At 33.6% G+C, this 21,675-nt stretch overlaps 1 protein-coding gene across 1 annotated transcript in view; it reads left to right on the plus strand.

Annotated features, from left to right (window-relative positions):
• The first annotated feature begins 257 nt into the window (after positions 1 to 257).
• LOC144980917 (retinoblastoma-associated protein-like) overlaps positions 258 to 21,675 on the plus strand; it is a 34,510-nt gene continuing 13,092 nt past the window's right edge. The window contains exons 1-17 of the mRNA XM_078928836.1: positions 258 to 423; positions 4,005 to 4,200; positions 4,980 to 5,035; positions 5,785 to 5,868; positions 7,418 to 7,549; positions 9,817 to 9,867; positions 10,443 to 10,528; positions 11,579 to 11,689; positions 12,679 to 12,770; positions 13,485 to 13,556; positions 13,801 to 13,910; positions 14,635 to 14,694; positions 16,341 to 16,428; positions 17,794 to 17,970; positions 20,073 to 20,187; positions 20,822 to 20,973; positions 21,536 to 21,586. Coding sequence (XP_078784962.1) covers positions 392 to 423; positions 4,005 to 4,200; positions 4,980 to 5,035; positions 5,785 to 5,868; positions 7,418 to 7,549; positions 9,817 to 9,867; positions 10,443 to 10,528; positions 11,579 to 11,689; positions 12,679 to 12,770; positions 13,485 to 13,556; positions 13,801 to 13,910; positions 14,635 to 14,694; positions 16,341 to 16,428; positions 17,794 to 17,970; positions 20,073 to 20,187; positions 20,822 to 20,973; positions 21,536 to 21,586 — 1,665 coding nt within the window. The 5' untranslated portion in view covers positions 258 to 391. The remainder of the gene's footprint in view (positions 424 to 4,004; positions 4,201 to 4,979; positions 5,036 to 5,784; positions 5,869 to 7,417; positions 7,550 to 9,816; positions 9,868 to 10,442; positions 10,529 to 11,578; positions 11,690 to 12,678; positions 12,771 to 13,484; positions 13,557 to 13,800; positions 13,911 to 14,634; positions 14,695 to 16,340; positions 16,429 to 17,793; positions 17,971 to 20,072; positions 20,188 to 20,821; positions 20,974 to 21,535; positions 21,587 to 21,675) is intronic.

The raw sequence follows: 21,675 nt of genomic DNA on the forward strand, positions 1-21,675 counted from the left end.
CCGCTACGCAGCTGCAACATTGAAGACTGACATCTGAAACAAGGACATCATTCTAAAAAAGAATGGCGATTTTGATAAAATTAATATTATGGTCAACATTTCAAAAGGCTTAAAAACGGAGACCCTCCAGCCAACTAACCAAACGAACAAAGAAGAAAAAAAAAAAGGAAAGACCCTTATTTCGGGCCTTGTGTTTATTACCTGTTTGTACTCGAATTCATCAGCTGCTGATTGGTATCGGTTGAACGACATGATGCCCGTTCGGCCACATCAAATCCAAACAACAAGTTGAAAGGCGAAAATCAGATGATGACAGTTAAGTCAAACAACAACAACAGTAGATAAATAAACAAAAATATTCATCTCCGACAAAGAGTAATTACTAAAGAAGATGGAAGACAATATTGATGACAATACCTCCGAGTAAGTTAGAGGCATAATTGTGTTGAATTCATCCTCAGGCCGGGTTGTGTTGTAATAGTTGTAAACAAAAACTGGACACTCGGCACAGTAAAGATTAGACTTTCTAGATACTACTGACTACTGTCAGTGTCAGTCACTATCACAGACACAATCGCAGACGCACTTTTACTGTTGTTCTAGAGTTAAGGTTTAGAAAACTGACCAAGTGCCAGTGCTCAGTTTTAATTGTATCGGGCTCAGGCGAACCAATTAAAGGACAAAATGGTGACAACAAATCACACCCCCTCCTCATTTTTTTTCTTCATCTCAATCTCAATTGAGGCCTACTTCCACACGTACTTCCAGCTAAGGGAAACAACCGAAGCATTCCTTTATCTAACCTAAAGAACAATTAAACTTAGTACCTTTAACTTTAACTATCCCTAAATAGGAAAAACAAAAACCCAAGGACCTTTCCTTACGATCTATAACTAACTATAACACCAACACTATACTATAGAAACTACTAATTACATCCAGTAGTAAGAAGGCCACCTCTTCTCTATTACTAGAGAGGTTCGCCAGTGGAACCCACATTTAGCTCCTTGAAAGTTCCCAATCATTCGTTTAGACAAATAAAAATACAAAAAACTTAACGCCAAAAGCAGTTTAGATTTGAAGATGCATTTCATTTATATTCTATAAAAAAACATTCGGTACTAGTAGACAATCCTTGATGAATTTCAAAAGTTATGTTTGAAATTATTTTGTTAATTTTCATAATTCATTCCTCACGAAATTGTCCGTGTCCATCATTGAATTGATGGTGGTTGTCATGAAAAGACCGTTTTTTTTTAAATTTAAAAAGTAGGGAGTGTCTACGTACATGGTAACGGGGCACCTAGCCTCAGGATCTATGTACACGTTAACTGGTTTACCATTGCAATACAAGCAATGGATGGACCTCGCTGTCGTGAGCGTGCACTCATGTGTATGTTTGTGCTATTTTTATTTTTTTTAGTCAAAACAATTTTACCCATTAAAGGCGAGATTCAGTCTTATACTACCCAAACTCCAGATCTTAGTCTTAATGTCATCATTAAAAGACAAGCTTTGCGATTATAGCTTAATTGAAGCCTGAGTTGAAATACTCTTACTGCTCTCTTGATAGAAACGATTTATTCTGCATAAGCAATCTGAAGAAGAAAAAAAATCAGTGTCACTGTAAAAGGTTAAAATTTACGAAGCACGCACCGTGAATCACCTTTGTAACACTTCCTTGATCTACGTCATCAGGCAACCAATTGTTTCTTTCATCTTTCCCCATGCCCCCTTACTCCCCTCGTCTCTCTCTCTCTCTCTCTCTCTCTCTCTCTCTCTCTCTCTCTCTCTCTCTCTCTCTGCGGGTGGTTGGATGGGAGCATCACCCTTGAATCATATACCTATGATGTTCGCATGGGTGTACGATCCGATAGTGATGTCGTTTCTTCTTCTCTTTACTAGCCTATCCTGCTTCTTTGGTTTGTGATTGTATTTTTGACAGGGGATATTTTTTTTCTGTAAATCTTCTGCCTGTTTGTTCTTGGTTATTTATAATTTAGCTTATGATAGGTTATGATTTTGATTTACATTTGTACTATTTCTGTTAGATTGCTTGTTTTTTTGTTTCAGCGGTCTCTCATATAACCTCAATTGTGTTGGAAGAGACCTAAAGCAACAAACAAAAAAAATCTCTCTCTCTCTCTCTCTCTCTCTCTCTCTCTCTCTCTCTCTCTCTCTCTCTCTCTCTCTCTCTCTCTCTCTCTCTCTCTCTCTATTATCATAGTGTTATCCCTTCCCATTTCCCATCTCATGGTAAAATGAAAACTTTCTGTTCAGTTTGCAATTACATGTATGATTGATTTTTTTTCTCTCACTAGGCTAGGATTAAAAACCAAGACATCGGGTAATGGGTGTCTAATACCAAAGTATTGATTCTTTGTTTGGCCAATTTAGTCATGCATGTGGCAGCCCAGCTACTTATGTTCTGCCTATAACACACAATGTGGGATTGTGGGGGTGGGAACGAAAGAAATCAAGGTCATAAGTTGGTGTGCACCAGAGCTGTAGATGGCTGAAAAAAAGATAGACATAGTCAAGTACTTTATCCCCTCCCCTTTGCCATTTTTGGTTGCTCCACTTTAACAGCAACAATGTCGTTGACGGGTTGGACTACATCTATGCTGATCCCTATCTGCAACCTTAGTATGGGATGGTCGCCCAGTCCAGGAAGGGTTGATGAGGGAAGAATAATTTAATTACAGTGCATTCTCCATATAACGATATTGTCGGAACCAGACAAAATGTTGTTATCTAGAGTTATCATTTTAGTTGTAGAGTCCAAGTTTTCTGGCCAAAATTTTAACTTTTTCACAGAGTGCAGAAGAGTTGAAGAGATGCAAACATTAAGAACATCGTGAGATTGAGATCCATTTATATAGTTCTTTGTGTATTCACACAACCAATGACCAGTACAATGTAGTAATAATAATATAATAGTATAGTGCTTTGGAATGTTAGTACAGGGACTATATAGTAATAGTAATAATAATATTTATCATGTGTGGCCAACTTTCATGACCAGCCCAGTATATGGACATTTTTCACTCTCTGATTATAGCCAGTTTTTATCTCAATGTGGGGATATTTTTAATCTGGCGGAGTAGGGTGAACTGGGGATAGCGACATTTTGGTTGACGGTTCAATTAATTCTATTATCAGAGGTAAATTATGCTGGCGGTGGTGGTGTTAACAACGTAAGTGATGCTGGTGGTTTAGAGACGGTAGTAGTACTGGTGTTGTCGTCGGGACTATGTGTTATAATAATCACATGACCAGGCAATTTTAACAGTTAGTGGAGCTGTGGTTGGAATTTACAATTCTTTTTATTCTATATCTGTGGCTATTTCACACGTCATGGAACAGTGGAGAAAAACTGAGGAAAAAGCACAATGATAGGTCACTTATTACATTTATTCGCCGGCAGTGACTTCAACCTCGCTGGCACTGTGTGGCGTGATGAATCACGAAGGTAGCATGAAAACTAAAAGGAACGATATGGGTTAAAACGAACGGTTGTGTGGGGCTTGTCAGGTGACAAGCAAGCAATTCAGTTAACTTTGGTCTCAGGTTATAAGTTAATGAAGGCTACAGTTGTGCAGATAAGTGCCTACCTTCTCCTCCCTCCTATTTTTCCTCCCTCCCACACCTCTTCTCATGTCATTTGTCATTATTTTCCAACCATCTGCCGTGGCAACTTCATCTTGAAAATTCTGCAATATCGTTTCTTGGAACGATAGATCCAGCCACTGCTTGCTTGAAAACTCACCATTCCTAGCTTGTCTACCAATATCTTTAAAGAACAAAACTGAGCGAAGAAAGAAAAGAAAGCTTCTGAGTAGTCCAGAAGTGCATGTTGCACTGTACTTTTTTTTTTGTTGATTTAAGTTTCATCATTTTTTTTTCTGTTCTTATTTCTTGAAAGGCATGCTTGGGACATTTCATGTAGTATGATGTTTTATTTTAATAGCTCATTTAAAATATCGTTTGATTTTTCCTTCAAGGGCAAACCATGGGACAGACTCAATGACGCCTGGAAGCAGCTCTTCCTCTTCAATCCAAAGTCTTCTCTTCCATGCCACTGTGGAGGAACTTGAACAAGTTTGTCAGAAAGTCAAAATTTCATCTACATTGAAAAAGAAATGCAAGGATATATTAAAAGTTGCATTTGATTCAGACATTTTCCACCTTGAACCCAAAGTAAGTATCAAGGCAAACAAAGAATACTGCTGTACCCTAGTTACTCTTTAATATAATAATGTGTTGAATATTTCATATAATACAACTAACCCTATGATTATTCCCTTCCTCGAAAATTATTACACATACAGGTAAACGTTCACATGAAGGAACAAACAATCATATCAACCAACCATTTAATCAATAACTAGCCAACTGAACACAAAGTTACAAAATATTAAAAATGCATAAAACCAAAACAATGAAAATGAAAAGCAACTCCAAAAAGAAACAAAAACAAGAAAAGCAAAAATAAAATTAAACACATGCTCCCTCAACCCCCTCATACACACTAATGCACAAACACACACACACAATAAACCTTCTAATCCGACACTTCATTTTGAGGTTATAATGACAATCCCAAAGCAAAAAAAAAGATTATGAAAGATGAAATTTGAGACTGAATATTTTATTTAACTGTGTGTAATGTTTTTTACAAACTCATAAAAAATGTGACAATAAGTAATAACAAACACAATCGACATACAGATGAGGCAATATGAAATGTCTTTATCAGTTAAAGTCATAATTTATTACATGCACACATTATGTGATACACCACACACTATTTTCCTTAAATTGGGATAAATTCACTGGGCACTGTCTGTAAAAATTAGTTGACTTTAAGCAGACTGCCCTGTTCTTATGCTTTCAATTAAACATTCTTTTCTTTATTTTATATTTCCAGTTCCATCTTTTAAAAAAAAAAAATTCAATATATATATGTTTTTTTTCAGATGACAAATTCTGAGATATTTGCAAGTATATTGTATATGACTGTGATAAATGCAAGGTAAGTTTTGAATTATTATATTGTCCTTTATTTTCTAAATTAGATATTCAGCTGTTTTAAGAAACGATAAATGATACTCTCATATTATTACTTCGTCCATTTTCATGTCACAACTATAGACTTGTCACATTATTTTGTCTTTATGGTCAAATTTTTTAATGACCTTGAGAGACCTCAGTCAGAGCCATTTAGTTAGAATCATGAATTGTGATTTACGTATAAAGTAAATATGTTTGTATATTTGGTCAAAATATCATAAAATTTCTTCTAACATTGAGGGTTGGCAGGCCTGAAAATAGTATCTGTGTCTGTATACATCGATGGTGGCAGATCAGAACTCTGAAGTTTACATATGAACTTTGCCCACAATGTTTTTTAAAATTTTGGGCAGCTCAGACCTCTGATGATATCAGAGGTCTGATCCATTCAAAATTAATTAAAACATGGTGCGTAAGTCTTGTATTTAGACTTCGGGGTTTTGATCCGCCGATTGTGAAAATCAGGATTTCAGAAGTTTGATCTGCCGATCATTGATATGCTGCTTCAGGCAATCTCAGTGATGTACATTATGCTGAAGGTGTCCAGTATTCTCTGAAATTCAAAGCTTTAATTCTACTGCCTAAAGAGGAGAATAAATGATTTACTTATAGTGGCCAAGATGATGGTGCTTGGTAAATGATTAGATTATGATCAATAATAGTTTTGAGTTGGTTGGTGAAATTTACAAGTTTAAAAAAATTATCTTTCAGGGTGCCATACAGGGTTCGAGAAAGGGATTCGGATACCTCTCCAGACCCAAGCGTCACTGATATTTTGACGGCAGCTAATGTGAAGTATGTTGTGCTTTTGTCCTTAACTTTTTTTTTCTTTTCTTTATTTACAGTAGAGAGCAGATATAAAAATAACCCCATGTCGATTTAAAGTTTTTCTGATTTTTTTTAGTCCTTCAGAGCTGTAAGTCCAATGGAACCAGATATTATCGCAGTTTCTAAAATTTTAAACAGACAGTGGACTTTGGATAGAACACCCGTCTATGGCAAAGTATTTTCCGTCATCTAACAGACCTAACTGTTCAATCACTGCTGGGTGAACAGGGGGGTCAGAAAAATCTTGACTTCACCCAGGATCGAACAAGGTCCTTTTGTGTGTGAAGTGAGGCCTCTACCAACTGAGCTACCTGGACTCCCTTTTCTGTATCAAAAAAAGTACATTTGTTATTTATATAAATTTGTTTCAAACATCTACATTGTAAGTTTGCTTGACTGCGTTTAATTTTTTTTTTTTTAATGGATAATTGATTTAGTATATGTTACAGTTAAATCTTCTTTTATCACCATATATCACCTTATAAAAAAAAGACAACGTATTGATTAGAATTGTGAACTAGATATGGACTGTTTGTCATTAAGAGGGGTTGTTGTTGATATTGTTGTTTCATTAAAAGTTGGGTATGTACATATTTATAACAAGTAGTGATCACAAGACTTTACGGAAAAGGCTCTTTACTCACATTCTCTCACCATACTCAGGTGTAAAATGAATTGTCTCTGTCACAAAAAATTGTGATATTGCCTAACAGGTGTCATGATACGTTTTGCTGTTGGTCAGGGACCCTTTGTAAAGTGCTTTGAGCACATTTAGTGGATATTGCGCTCACTGTGTATAAAAGCTCAAGTTATAGATGTAGAAAAATTCCAACACATTTTATTATGTAATGGATACTTAAAAGGAGTGCTTAGCATGGTTTGCATTGTTGGTAATGTGTATTGCGTAGTACTCTACCAGGCATTGCTTGTAGTGCTAATGACAGAAACTAATAAAACGATGTAACATTTTACATCATATTATTATAAGCAGACTTGATAATTTAATCTCTCATCAAGAGAATAACATCAATTGAGCGTGGATTTAAAACTTCAATTTCAGTTGCATTGCTGTAACAGCCCTCTTGGTAAAACCAAAGATATCATGCCATGTTGTAATATATTTGAACTCAAACCCTTATCGTCCAGGGATGAATACAAGAAATACATTTTTGAAGAGTGACATTGTTTTGTAATTCAGCGTCCTATCCAGTCACCTATACCATATTACCCTCAAGGCATTCAGGAGGATTTGAATTGTTATCACGGTTTGGATTATTGTCATAGTCATCATTATTATTATTAAAATTATTATTATTATTATTATTAATATTATTATTATTATTATTATTATTATTAATATTAATATTATTATTATTATTAATATTATTATTATTACTATTATTATTATTATTATTATTATTATTATTATTATAATTATTTTTGCTTTTTAAAAATGTCTTCTTTTGCTCTTTTTGTTGTTATTGTTTTCATCAGTTTTAACTTTTTTTTTCTCCAGTATAAATGATCTCTTTCGGGCTCTGCTTGCAATTGGAGAAAAGATCCCGATGTCCGAGTTAACACAACACCACTTTTCAAATATGAAGAAAAAGTACTGTGTTATTTCTGCAATATTTCATACATTTCAAAGGTGGGTAAGATTGACATATTGGTTCATGTACAAATCGTACGATGTGTTGGATGATAATTATAAATATATGTCTAGTGTCTCAATATTCACTCATGTTCATAATAATAGACCTGTAAATTCTCAGTCAATTAACTGAAATCGTCAATTTGTCAAATTCAAATATTAAACAAAAAAAGAAATAAGTGAAGAAAGAAAGAATTCACAAATCGTAGTCGAATGACCGTAAAGTAATTAGGAGTGCTCCATAACGCTACGCATAGCTCATGGGAGCCATTTATATTAACGATGGATTTATTGCCAAGGCTAAGCAGCGCTTTTTAGAATTGGCGTGACTGAACACATCCCAGTGTAATTTCACACAGCCTTCATTAAATTATTTTTTCACTTTCCAACCTGTCGTGATCCCAACGGTAGCCAATTTTAACTGAGCCGCCGAGCGATAAATTTCACTGTTTCATCTAAGCCAAAATTAACCACATTTACAAGCTGGGCTTTAAAAGTATAAAAAAAGTAAAATGCGAATGCCGGAAGTAACATCTGATAATGGGAGACACCTTTAAATCGAAAGTTAGATTAGGATAGATTGCTACAAGCACATTTCGATTGCAGCACGTTGTAAACAAACTGGTTGACCGTTTCTTCACTGATTGGGTACCTAATTATAAGGAACAATGGTAAGTAGCCTAATTAATTCCCGTGCAAATCAGGACGTTTTCTGCCATTGTTTTGCTCAAGCCCAAGCGAGCTTGCTGTTTTGTTGCGATTTACCTTCATTTCGATTCTTTGAATTTTTCCGCTACGCCTGCCGAAGTTTCTTCTTGATAATTCACTTCTACTTCTACTTAATAATTTAGTATATTGGCCAGAAGTCATATTTATTTAAGTTTTTTTTTTCTGTCATTAACTGATTGAAAATCAAGTTTGCTCATTGCTACATTATTCTATTGTTCTCACAATGGCTGAGCTGTTCGTAGATCGCAATTCAGACTTGTCAAGCATCGATAAAGATGTGAGGAATAAATTCAATTGGTCATGGCTAGAAGTTAAAGATGATAATGGTGATTATATTTCTGACTATGTCAGAAAAATTCCAGAGGCAGGAATGTGACTTTGATGAAGTCATCTTTACCTATATGAATGACATGCTTATTGTATTCCTTCTACATCAAATTATGGCAGTCATACTTCCAGTAAGAAATAACACCCACTATTTTAATGTATTGTATCTATCCTCTCCAATGATGCCCTTATTTAAAAAAAAAAATTGAATCTTCAGTTTGTCGAAGAGTTTCAGTCAATTTTTATAGAGCTCATTTACAGGTCTATAATAACAATGATAAAGATAATATTATTAATAACGATAATATTAATAATAATCATAATAAATAGCTTTTACATAAAGTGCTTTAACTCATAACAACAGGTTCAAAGACTTGAATAGGCCATCAAAATAAATTTGCTTTATTTACATTCCTGCTGAATTCGAGAGAGAAAAAGTTGATTATTTTAGGACAACTAAGTTGATGAGACCTGTTTATCGGTAGAAAATTGGCCACTGAAGGCTCTAAATACCACTTTTGTATTTTGTTCCTTCTTCCGACTGCATGAAGTGATATAATTTTAAAACATTAATAAACCTTAATTAAACTTTTAAAATATCTTAAAAATTAATATTCCGCTCATTTGGAGTGATAATACAGATTATATGTCCCCTGGTAGGACTGGAATTGCTATTATTCTACCTCACCCCAAAATAATACTAAGTTTATTGTGATGTCAAGTGTTAAATTTTTACTTAAGTATGACAGATGACAAGAAGTGTTATTTAGATTAAAAGTAATGAATTCAGCATTAGTTGAGGGGTAGAATAAAAGATTTCTTGCAATTTTGTGTTTTAGAATCTGCACTTTGTTCCCACAGGGCATTCTCAAACTTGTACATAAATTATGGAAATATCTATAAATACAAAAAGCAAGAGTGCAAGAATCTTTAAATCAATGATAAAGTTTTGGAACTGTTTGCAAAATAATGTCTATATCCTTGTGTGTGAATTTAAATTATATTCCAATTTGACATTTTGTAGATTAAAGAATTCTTTTGAATGAATGAATGTGTGAAAGAAGATTTGTTGAATATTATATTGACAAAATTCAATAACAAAATTGATCATTGATTTAGATTATTGATTTTGCTCATTACTATGAAGATTTTAATTTTATAGTTTCTGTTATAACGGTGGCTTAATTTTTGATTCATTTTGTCTCCAGTCGTCTCTGTTCTGCAATTTTTAGAGAAGACACGAAAGAAAAGACCATGGAGTAAGTGTTGATTTTGTAATATAGCTGGGGTTTTTGTTTTAGAGAGGATAATTGGGATTAGTTCGTTTAATTATTTTGAGTGGAGAAGGGAAATAGGACCTGAAGTTTTATTTCTTAAACTGATAGAAATGATTCTACATTTTTTTTTTTTGTTGTTGTTGAGTTTTTTTGGTGTTTATTTATAAATTTATTCAGATTGATATAATTTTTTCCCCCGTTCAGATTTGGATTTTCATCCAGCAAACTTGATAAGAATCAGTGACAATAATCATTTATTGTTCCTACCAATGGTTCTTTCAAATTAAAGTTCATTGTATTTATTCAAAAGTATTTTTCAGTTATCTGTATGAAAAATAAAACAAACCTTTATTCACTAGTAACACAAATATACTTATTGGATTCTGGATTCTTAGTTTATGATTATCACAGAACTGCCCTTAGGATTTAAAAAATAATAGTAAATCATAACAGAGAGCTTTCAGTTAACCTAAGCTTTAGGTTTGCTATAAACCCCATTCATTTGATATCATCCTTTTGTCATTTTTGATCTTAATGAATTGATTTGTTTATTCCAGTGATTCCCTGTTACCCCCAATCCCAGAGACGGAGGGTCTGGCCTACAGAAAAAGACTAGCATGGGTTCTCTTTTTGCTTGCCAAACGTAATTTGAGTTTTGTTTAATTTTGTTTGTGTGTGCCAATGGTGGTATTAAATTAGTAATGGCAGAAATTTTTTTAAAAAGTCGATTTTAAGGAGTTCATGGTTCTGTCAAATGCAGAAGCTACAGTATATATTTTATGCTCGAACATCATCCCATGCACTTGTCAAAGGTGGAGGTTGTTGTGTACATATTTGCAGGTTGATAACCCAAATTGTTATGGGCTCATTGTTGTAATGGAAATACTCTCAAATATAAATGCAAAATATTGTTCATTACAACAATGGTAAATCAAGCCCGTAATTGCGTTTGGTTTTCAGACCTGCAAATATGTGCATATTGTTGAAGATCAATTCAGTTTTCCATGCAAGGTCACTCCAAGTCAGTGAATGACCATGTGTCAAGAGTTTGACCACAATATATTTTACTTGGAAAGTGTTCCATAAAGATGTTTCTTTCACATCTGGAAGCTTGATAGCGTGAATTTGAGTATTTACTTGACGGTCAATCCACCCTCCCCATACTACAAACAAACTAAACTAAGATATAATTTTAAAAGCTAACAGAAAAGAAGGATTATCATTATCTCAATTTTTAAACTTTTTGCTTGAATTGGATTAGCACCAATTAAAATAACACATTAGACATATGCCAATGATGGTGTCTCACAAGCTCATTTTCTTGTGGTCTTAATTTAATTAATTGTCACTTTAGTTAATGATCATTCCAGAGGTCAAAAAGTGACTATAGTAGTCTAAATGTAGGTGTTCATATGCAAATTGACTTCTTTTCCTTTTGGTTCGGATAAGTTCCTTTTGGTTTTTGTTGGTTTCAATTTGGTCATTAAATGAAGCATTTTCCGAGTTTTAAAGGATTTAGCACTTTCAATATATATTTATTTTGCAATTTCTCACATATTTCTCACATTAAATTTTAAAAAAATATTACACAAACATTCATTTATAGGAAATATATATTATTTTTTTTCGGCAGTTTTTCTCAAATTTTGTTTATAGGTTGAAATTTATAATGATTAAAACTTTTGTTTTACAGATAAGTTGTTGAACAACAGTGTTGAATTGTTTGAACACTTTCAGCTTCTTCTGTGTTGCTTGGAGTTTGTTTTGAGAAATACACCATCTTTTTTACTCAATTTTCCCTACGGTATGTATAAATTTTGTGAAGTGAAATTTGGATAAATTGTCTTAAAACATTTTTACCTACAAGCTCTAGATTTGGTTCAAATTCTGAATTAGTGCTTCCTATATGACCATAAGTTACATCGTTACAATAAATTAAAAATATTAGCAATATTTAAAAAGTATGAACTCATTGAAAACACAGAGATCCCATAGATGGATGGTTTCAGACCTTTTTCACACGGCTCTCATTTTCTTATGTACAATCTTTAGATAAATACAAGCTGTCTTTTGTATTAATAACACCACGTTCTCAGATTTGCTCTGATATAATTTGTTTTCCTCCAAAACTCATGAACAAAATTTTAAAGACATCATACTTCATGTAGCATCATTTCTATTTTTCTATTTTTTAAAGTCTTTCCCAGCTTATCTCATTTTAAGTGTGAATTGCACTAAATCTATAATTAAAAGTACAACAGTGTTGTTTTTTACATTGGATATATTCCCATATTAATTCTTTGAATCTGATAATGTTTTACCTTTTCTCCCAGGTTACCGTTATTTACAAACACCACACCTGAAGTCTGTTCAATTTAGCTTTGTGAAATAAATGTTATTAATTTTGGGGTCCTGATAGCTCAGTTGGTATATTACTTGCTTCATAAGCAAAGGGACTGAGATCGATTATGGGTGCAGTTGAGATTTTTTTTTTCGGAAGCCTCCATCCACACAGCAGTGATTGGATGCTGAGTCTGTTTGATCTGGTGGAAAGTACTTATAATCAGTAATGAGTCGAACAAATACAATCAACAGGCAAAGTTACAGTCACAGATGGTTTGGACTGATATGTAACCAAAAAGAAAAAGGATTTTGGTTACATATATAGATACCTACCTGTCCAAAACATCAGTGAGTGTAACTTTGCCTGTTGATTGTATTTGTTTGACTCAGTACTGATTATAAGGATGATAGTGATAATACTCAGAATAATGATGATTTCTAATGGTATAGATTCCATACGATTTGGATACTACAACAACCAGAGTGAAGATCAGACAATGCTTGGACGACTTGCTGATGACTTTGATGTAGACCTGGAAAATGTAAGTGCCAATTGGAAATATAAACCTGCATTTATATTTCAAAATTTCTCTTCCCCTATCGCTGATACTGATATGAGGATTACCTTGGATAATGTGGTGTGCACAATTTAAAAGTTTTTTTTGGTCAGATTTCTAAGCATTTAAACACTAAGAATTTCACTAGTATTTGCGAGGCACCAGTGATATGCATTGTTCTCAGAAAATAGTGACATTGAGCCATTTGGACCATTTGCCAATCTACTTTTAGAAGTGTTAAAGATGCAGCCCCTAAGTCCCTGTCCCCCTTCCTTCACCATCCTCACTCTATAGCAGATTTTCCATTTTCTATTTATCACATTGTCAGTATTTTAATTTTTTTTTTTTAAAGCACTTTCCTACAGTAATGATTATTGTTTGTGATATTTCTGAAACTTGTTAGAAGTAATATTAGTCTTGGCTTTAGGTTGAAGTCAGATCAATCTTGAGCAACTTAAGTTCTTCCCTACCTTTAGTTTCAATGATAACCCTTCCCCCATCTCATACACGTACACACACATTGGTGTCTTTTTAATAATTCTCTCAACCATAGATGGGATGCATTTTTTGTGTCTGTTTATATAGTGCCAATATTTTTTTTGGTATCCATAATTAGTGTACAGTAACTCGATTTATTGTCAATGGAAAATACCACTAAGCATGTTTGTAAATAAGGTCTCTTTCATTCTTGCATAACAGACTCAAGACTTGCATGAAAATAGCACCGAACCTATCTTTCAAAGACTTTTGAACCGTGATGGAGAACTTGATGTGAGTAGATTTTATATCGTTTTTGGAATAAATGTTCATATGCCCTTTTTAAAAATTCTTTTATTTATTTATTTTTGATTATTTTTTTTTAAGTAAAAGAAGAGTAAGGAAAATTGAATCTGTCTACATAGAAAGATCACCCTTTAGAGGCACGCCCTTATTCTCTTGGTTGCTTCTGCAGGTCTGGAAATCCCCACTTGTTTGTGGATGTTTAACAACCTGTTTTATTCATTTCAATTTTCAGTGTGACAGACTTTGTGAAGAATATTTAAAGATTTTCAAGAAAGAAGGTGATCTCAACGAACTGTTATTTCTTTCCAAGAATTCCCTCCTTGTTCCTGTGCCAAGTGCCAAGTAAGAGGATTAATGTCACATTACAGTCTAGTGCTACTTGTCCAATGTTTTACAAAAATACTATAGAAATGTTTTCAAATGTGCACATTTATTGGGCATTTCCAAAGTTTCACTCAATGCGCTTCCCTGTTCTTCATACATTTGTGGTAAAGACAGTGAAACCGATTCCCTTTCATAGTTCGAAATAGTCTTGTTAATCAAATTCTCTCACTATACTCAGGTGTAAAATGAATACCTGGCTGTTGACAGCATTGTCTCTTTTTGTCAAACATAAATGTAATATCACCTTACAGGCGTCATGTTTCGTCTGACATATTAAGTGTTGCTGTTGTCTAGGAATTCCTTGTAAAGTGCTTTAAGCCTGTTAAGTGGATATTATCTCATACCTTCAAATAGACACTCCTCATCTTATCCAATGCTGGTGAGTTAAAGAGAATATTTAATTCCAGCATTCTTGACAAATTTATACATAGATGTTATGAACTTTGTATTTTTACCAACGAGTCAAGCCTTCTCAAGCATTGGACTTAGAGACAAGTGTATTTATATATTAGATTATATTAAATTAATTTCATGATGTCATTTATTAAAGTGAATTAATCTTTAATAATTTTGGCCACAAATTTTAATTAAGAGGAACATAAAATCTTTGTAAAGCTATTATTAAAATCTTGTGTGTTCATTACATAACTGGATTTACAGATTTTTGTTTTTGATATTTCAGAACAAATACTTCAAGCAACTCTAACACCAATTTGTCTCCTCAAGCTATGACTCCAGTGAGGTGAGAGACTATTTGAAACATTTATAAAGATCAAGCAAATGACCTTGGCATTGGAAAGTTATGTTATTGGATGGACCTCTTTGGTTTTCCGATAGGGCTTTGGAAGTCATTTGGTATCTCCTCCATCCCCCTATATCTTTTTGTCAGTCCCATATAACTTTTTATCTTTGTTCTGGATTGAGACCATTTGATTTCTTTTGTTTATTAAGAGGGTGACTAGTCATATGGATGTACCTTTTTGTGGGAGAGATTTATTTTTCCTCAAAAATCATCCCTGTGTAATTTATTGATATTGATTGTTTATAAATGTTATAACCACATTGATGTATCCCTCGTTGTAAGATCCTTGTCAATGTTCTTTGGTCGAAATTAAAGACGCAGTAAATCAGAGACACTGATATAGGTTGATATTGGAATGAACTTCCTGGACGGTTTAAACGTGTTCCCACGTCTGTTGTTTCTTGTGTGCTTTTAAGTGGTTTTATATTTTATCTTTATCATCATCTTTCTGTTTACAAGTAATAAAATGTCAAAGCACCTGAAAACTCCTAAAAATAAACACACAAGTCATTTTCGGCATTATCAATTGGATTCAGTAGTCTGATGTCACGTCCGCCCAGCAATGAGCAGCCTGGTTCTAAACCAAAAAAATCTGTACTTTTTATTATTCATGCTGGCTAGAATTTTTTCACATGTCATGTGATCAGAATGTATAAAAGTCAAGACATCAGTGATGATACTTTTCCGCGGATCCGCGGAAATCCGCGGTTTTCTTTCCTTTCCTCGGTTTTCCTCCTCAGATCCTCGATCCGCGGATATTTCCTTCATTTCTTCCTTTACTTTTTTTTTTTATATAATAAATCTTTAAAAAATACCTCCTTTTTTAAAAAAAAAAATATATATATATAAAATTTCCTCCTTTTACTGGACTCCGGGCGTTTTAAAATTGTACTCAAAAGAAGTCATGCTGCCTACTTTCCTGTGGTGCAAGAATGTTCTAGGTGAGTTTTTCGTTTTTCCGAGACTTTTCCTCCTTTTTGACTTTTTGTGAGTATCATCACTGAGACATGATCAAATTTATAATGTTTTTCTCCTCTGGATACACTTTTATGCTCGTCGGAGCAGTTTTTCGTATGGGTGTCCGTCACTGTTCCGATAGTTTAGAACCAGTTACTAAGTTACCATGGGTCATTACGAGGGTAGTGACGAAGCCTATTTTTAAAATACATGAAAGAAAATATGAAAATAACAAGCTTTGTCAGACAAAATGAAACATGCAGTTTTCACAAGTAAAAAGCTGAACCATTAATACAATTTTTTTTGAGTTAGTGCAACTGTGATGTTTATTTTTATTTTTTTTTTCCATATTGTCTAATATAGTTAGAAAACTCATTTGTATCAATTCTAAATTTTGTTATAACAAAATTTGTAAGGTATTTTTTTAGGCGGCTTGCCATGCTAGGTTATACAAATGCTAAGAACTTATGAATTTTGTACTATACTAATACAAAGAACCGGATATGACTGTGTTGGGAAGTTGCTCCTATCTCGTGATAGCCACAATTTTCAAGTATGCTTCATCTATAAAAGGTCCCCCATTTAAATTCCTGAACTTTTATTTGACACAAACCCTCTTGTTTCCATAGAGTGGCTGTAAGCGCCGTCCAACAATTGAACCTCAACCTTTCTGATGCTAAGGAGGAGGCAGGATCAAAGCTGTTGTCTTTTTACCATGTAAGTGAGAGCTATAAAAAGACGAATGAAAAGAAGAAAAAAAATTACTCTCTACCCCCCCCCCCCCCCCCCCCCCTTTCCCTTTCCTTCACCTCTAGCCAACTAATGATATAAATGTTGATTTGCTCAATTATTCAAGTGTTTCTCTTTTGTAACCCTTTTGAGAAGGACCTTACACTAGTGACTTTTTTAGACTTGAATTGTCTCAAATTGGACAAACCAATACTTTGGTGATAGAAGTGACATATTTCTGTTCTTTCTTGGAATTGATTTTCTGTTCATCCCACTTTGCTTTTGGTGCTCATGGAGTAAGAGTAGGAGATGCAGGGGCTCATTTTACTGTAAATTTATGATTTTTATCACCTTTTTACCAACTCCTGATCAGTGACGATAATCTTCGTCATTGCTTAACTAGTGTTGAGTGCGTAAATATTGTGTCAGTTTGCAATATAAAGATGTTCCCATAATACAAGTTTGGCTCCTGCTATCTGGTCTTAGTCCTGGGAATTTGTTTTCAATATTCTGGAATGTGACATTTTACTGCTAGCATGAGATGGTAATTTCAAAATCAGCCACCTTTCATCCTTGCTGCTTACAAAAAAAAATTAATAATTGTAATAAAACAGTATTTATTATTTTTTAAAATTGGTGCAAATCTTAGATAAAATATTGAACTTTCTATACACGATAGTGATTTTCACTTACAGCGCGCACATTTTGATTAAAACGTCATGACATAACTCACATTTACATTTTGTCAAACAAAAACTTGTAAACAAAACTTCACAATTGTTTAACCACTTAGGTGTTGAATGTGAAAAAAAACAACATTTGTAGGCAGTATTGAACTTATTTAGTACACAGACAATAAGCAAAATAATGTGCTATGCATTAAAATTGAAATATTAATGGTATAAAACCAACATGGAAGGTGCTAGGAGAAATTATCTCCCTTTGTCATCCGAGAAGACAAATGCAAGGTAAGGTCAATCGACTATGCTGAATCCTGGCCACGCGGTGCTGGTGCAAGGAGATCAAAGGAAACATAAGTATCATGAAGTATAGAGCAGAATTAGTTGCCATGAGTTCTGATATTCTCATTGTTTATATCTCAGTTCCTGTATGGAATATGATGATCATATTCCCTCCTATTTTAAAAGTTATTGAGTTTAAAATTGGTTTAGTCTTTTACATTGATGCAGGTCTTTGATGTTTTCAATATTATAAAATTCTGACTATATTAGGAAGGGAAAGATGTCAGCTCATGGTAATCATGTTTTCAATGGTCGTAATAATTTCTTGATAAATACAATACATTATTTATGAATTTGCAATTTTTTTAGATCTTGACATTTTTCTTTCCAGAGATGTGAGCCAGACCCCAGTGTATCCATTCGTCACTTGTTGTCAGACTTGAAGGAAAGGTTTTTGACTAGACATCAGTCTGTCATTGGAGTTGGAGTGCGGTCTGCAGTGGGTAGTCAACGATGGAGTTTAGGGGTCAAGCTATACCAGAAAGTCCTGGAAAGGATGATCTTGACGGTTTGCTACCATTTTTTTTTATATAATCATTGTCAGGCCAGTGATCTCATTGGGCAACAAAAATTTTTAGGTCATACCATGCTAAAGCATAATATAGCCATACTATGATAGATAGTAATTTGTAACTCATGTAAGGACATGTAAGGCATATACTTACGACAAGCTAAGTTATTCTTGCAGTTTTTTCAGACATATACATCCGACCAGGTATTCATTTAATTTGCTATCACTGATGTCAAACTTTTAAGTTGTTTCAGACCAGCTTCAAGGATATATTACTCTTGTATCTACTTATGATCTCTAATGAACCTGTCTCCTTTATCTTGTTGCATTGTAATTTGGTGCTTGATAGCCAGATCTAAATCTTATCACAATTTATATTTCTTTATACTGTGGCTGAAATATGATTTTTTAAGATTATTGCAGGTGTCATCAAACCCTTAGAAATAAAATTGACAAATAAATGGAATGAGAGTGTTGATAAGTTCAATCTACAATTTTTTAACTCTCGTATCACTTATCCTTTTCTTGATGCTAAATTATCTGTAAATGTTTCCTGCTCACAGTGTCCAAATTGCGATACTTTAATACCGCGGCCTCCCCACAGCCCTACCGCGGTTAAGCGATGCCAGATGTGCCAGGTGATGACTCACCCAGTTTCGGCGAGAAAACGAACGGCGAGCTTGCTGGACATGCAAGTTATAGTAATTGTATGCAATCAACAGTTGGGCATTCCCGTTAAATCAAAACATGCCATTGAAAGCATGTAGGGTGGAAACTGTTAGTAATGATGTATGGTTGTGACATGACAAGTTTCATTAGTCTATGAATGATGGAATGATAGTTAGAACGAAACAAATGTAGGTCATTTTTTAAACTGATTATCATTAACACTTTTCAATTAAAGTGTCGATTACAAGACAATGAATCCATGGACATCTGATTTTTTTGTTTTATATTACTCTTAAAACTATTACAATTATAACTCACCCTCAATTTCTCTTGCGAAGTTCATAGTTAATCCAAAAAATGCTCTTGAAGTTCCCATTACTGAATTTTTTGAAAGTCTGCATAGAGGTTTACTGAAGCTAGCTTCACAATAATCTTGGAATTGTCAATTTTATAAAATCTTACTTTATACAAATGATTTTGAATAATCCAAATATGAAATTTTAAACATAACTACTACTAAAACTACTACTACTACTACTACTACTACTACTACTACTACTACTACTACTACTACTACCACCACCACCACTACTACTACTATCACTACTATCATTACTATTACTAATACTACTACTACTGCTACGAGTACTACTACTAATACTACTACTAATACTGCTACTACTACTATTACTACTACTACTACTACTACTACTACTACTACTACTACTGTTCCAAGCCTGTCACAGGCCCCCCTACCCACCTCCCCCGAGAACACATTGAGATAATACATTTGAGCACAAATGTGAATATTTAACATTTATCCCTAAATCGCTCATATCGCGAACTTATTCTAAAACTTATATTAAAGACAAAGACTTCAAAATAGGGAATGACGAAAAAAAATAAAACTTCATGGATCCAAACCAGAGTTATTAATTAAATTTATCACATCACTCACATCAAATTTGATATCATTCCAAGAGCGATAAGCAGTCGTATTTTAACTAATATTATTTTCCAAGTTGAAAACCAAGAAACAATAAAAATTACACAGAAACAAATCTGAACTTGGTGATAACATAAATAATGAAAATAAAATGAATCGTTCTGAAGGTTTGGTGGGGGGAAGGGTGCAAAAGAGGGATTTTCAAAGCAAATAATTGCATCACAGTGTTGCACCACACGCGCATGCCACGCCAACGTCCGGCTTGCATACCTATCTTGTCACGGTCAATTACGTTTTTCCCGAGAGCAAGGGTATCGGGTATCAGGTGGTCAGCCTGATGTGAGGCGATTGAAGTAGCGCTCAGAGTCGAAAATATGACGCTGTGTGCTCTATTAAACAATTTAATCATATTCACTGACTGATATTATACAATTGAAACTGAAGAAACTTCAATAGTTGATTTTGATTTCACATTTGAAAACAGGAATCTGAGCGTCTTCCTCAGATAACTCTAAGCGTGCTGCTTAGCAAAGAAGAGTTCCACAAATCAATGGTCGCTTGCTCCTTGGAGGTGGTTCTTGCAACTTATGGGCAAAATTGTAAGTAGCTGTCCTGTCTTTTCATTCACATATACGTTTTCTCACCTTACTCCTTTCATTTTCGAGTGTTGAGTCATTTTGATTTTATTATGAGAATATATAAATAATAACGTGAAGTTGAATGTAAGCTTCAATTTAATTACAAAAACAGATTGTAATTAAATTGAAGCTTACATTCAACTTCACGTTATTATTTATTTCTTCGAGCTTCGAGCAGCAACATTTACACTTATGAGAATATAATATTTCAAATCTTTTCTTTTTGATAGCTCAATCAAAGGGAACGAGATCAATCCCGGGTGCATTTGAGATTTTTTTCTGTCCTCCTTGTCCACCCAACAGTGATTGGGTAGCTGGGTCTGTTAGGTATGGTTGGAAGTACTTTGCGATAGACTAGTGTCCTATCCAAAGAGTAGCAAGCAATTGCTATTGTCTGTTGCACGCTATAGAAACCAGGATAAACTCTGGCTACATGGGCCTAATGGCTCTGAAGGACAACTTTTTACTTTTCTTTTTGAAATGATTGAATAAAGTTTTAGTATAGCAAGTATAATAAAGGAACTTTCTCAACCAAAGTGAAGAAGAAATCTCATAGGTATAACTGTGATTTCCAACTCTCATCTCTGTTTCATAGGGAACCAATCACCAAGCAGTGTGATGTCTGATAGCTCTTCTTGTATGTTCCCCTGGATCTTGGATGTCCTTGACCTTCAGGCTTACGATTTTTATAAGGTTGTAGAGAGCTTTATCAAAGCAGATCCCAAGTTATCCATTGAAATTGTCAAGGTAAATGCTATGAATGAGATTTTTATTATCATCATCATCATCATTATTATTATTATTATTATTATTTTTATTGTTATTATTATTATTATTATTATTATTATTATTATTATTATTATTATTATTATTATTATTATTATTATTATTATTATTATTATTATTATTATTAATTATTATTATTATATTTCTCATATTTATTATTGAGCATATACGTGATCTGCTGTAGGGCTGTTATGTCATTTGCCTTTAGATCAAATGGTTGTGTGTTAGAAACATAGGGGAAACACTGTTAAATTTACATTTTGACTATGGTGTTTTAATTACTCTCCTACATACACTCGTTAAAACAGAGGTGCTGCCTTTTACTTTTAGATAACGTCAAATGTGCTGAAAAGAGCATTAAACTGAGAAATTTTTAGTTTTCAAAATATTCATTCTTAAAATTTAATTCATGCTTAATTTTATGCTATTTAAAAAAAAAATAAATTTGAAATTGTAAGTACTTGAGAAGACAAGTATGTTTTTACAATAACAAACAATTTTTTTTTGTGTTGTTTCTTTTCAGCATTTGCAAAACATTGAATTCCAGATCCTTGATAGCTTAGCATGGAAGGAGGTAAAAAGCTCATTTCAATCTAGTTGTTTTATGATCTTATCCGAAATGCCCTTTTTTCATTGCTAAATCTGTTAAAAGATAGTAGAACT

This window comes from Berghia stephanieae, chromosome 10, assembly GCF_034508935.2.
Source record: "Berghia stephanieae isolate SIO BIC M18660-M18661 chromosome 10, UCSD_Bste_1.3, whole genome shotgun sequence".
NCBI classification, from domain to species: Eukaryota; Metazoa; Mollusca; class Gastropoda; order Nudibranchia; family Aeolidiidae; genus Berghia; species Berghia stephanieae.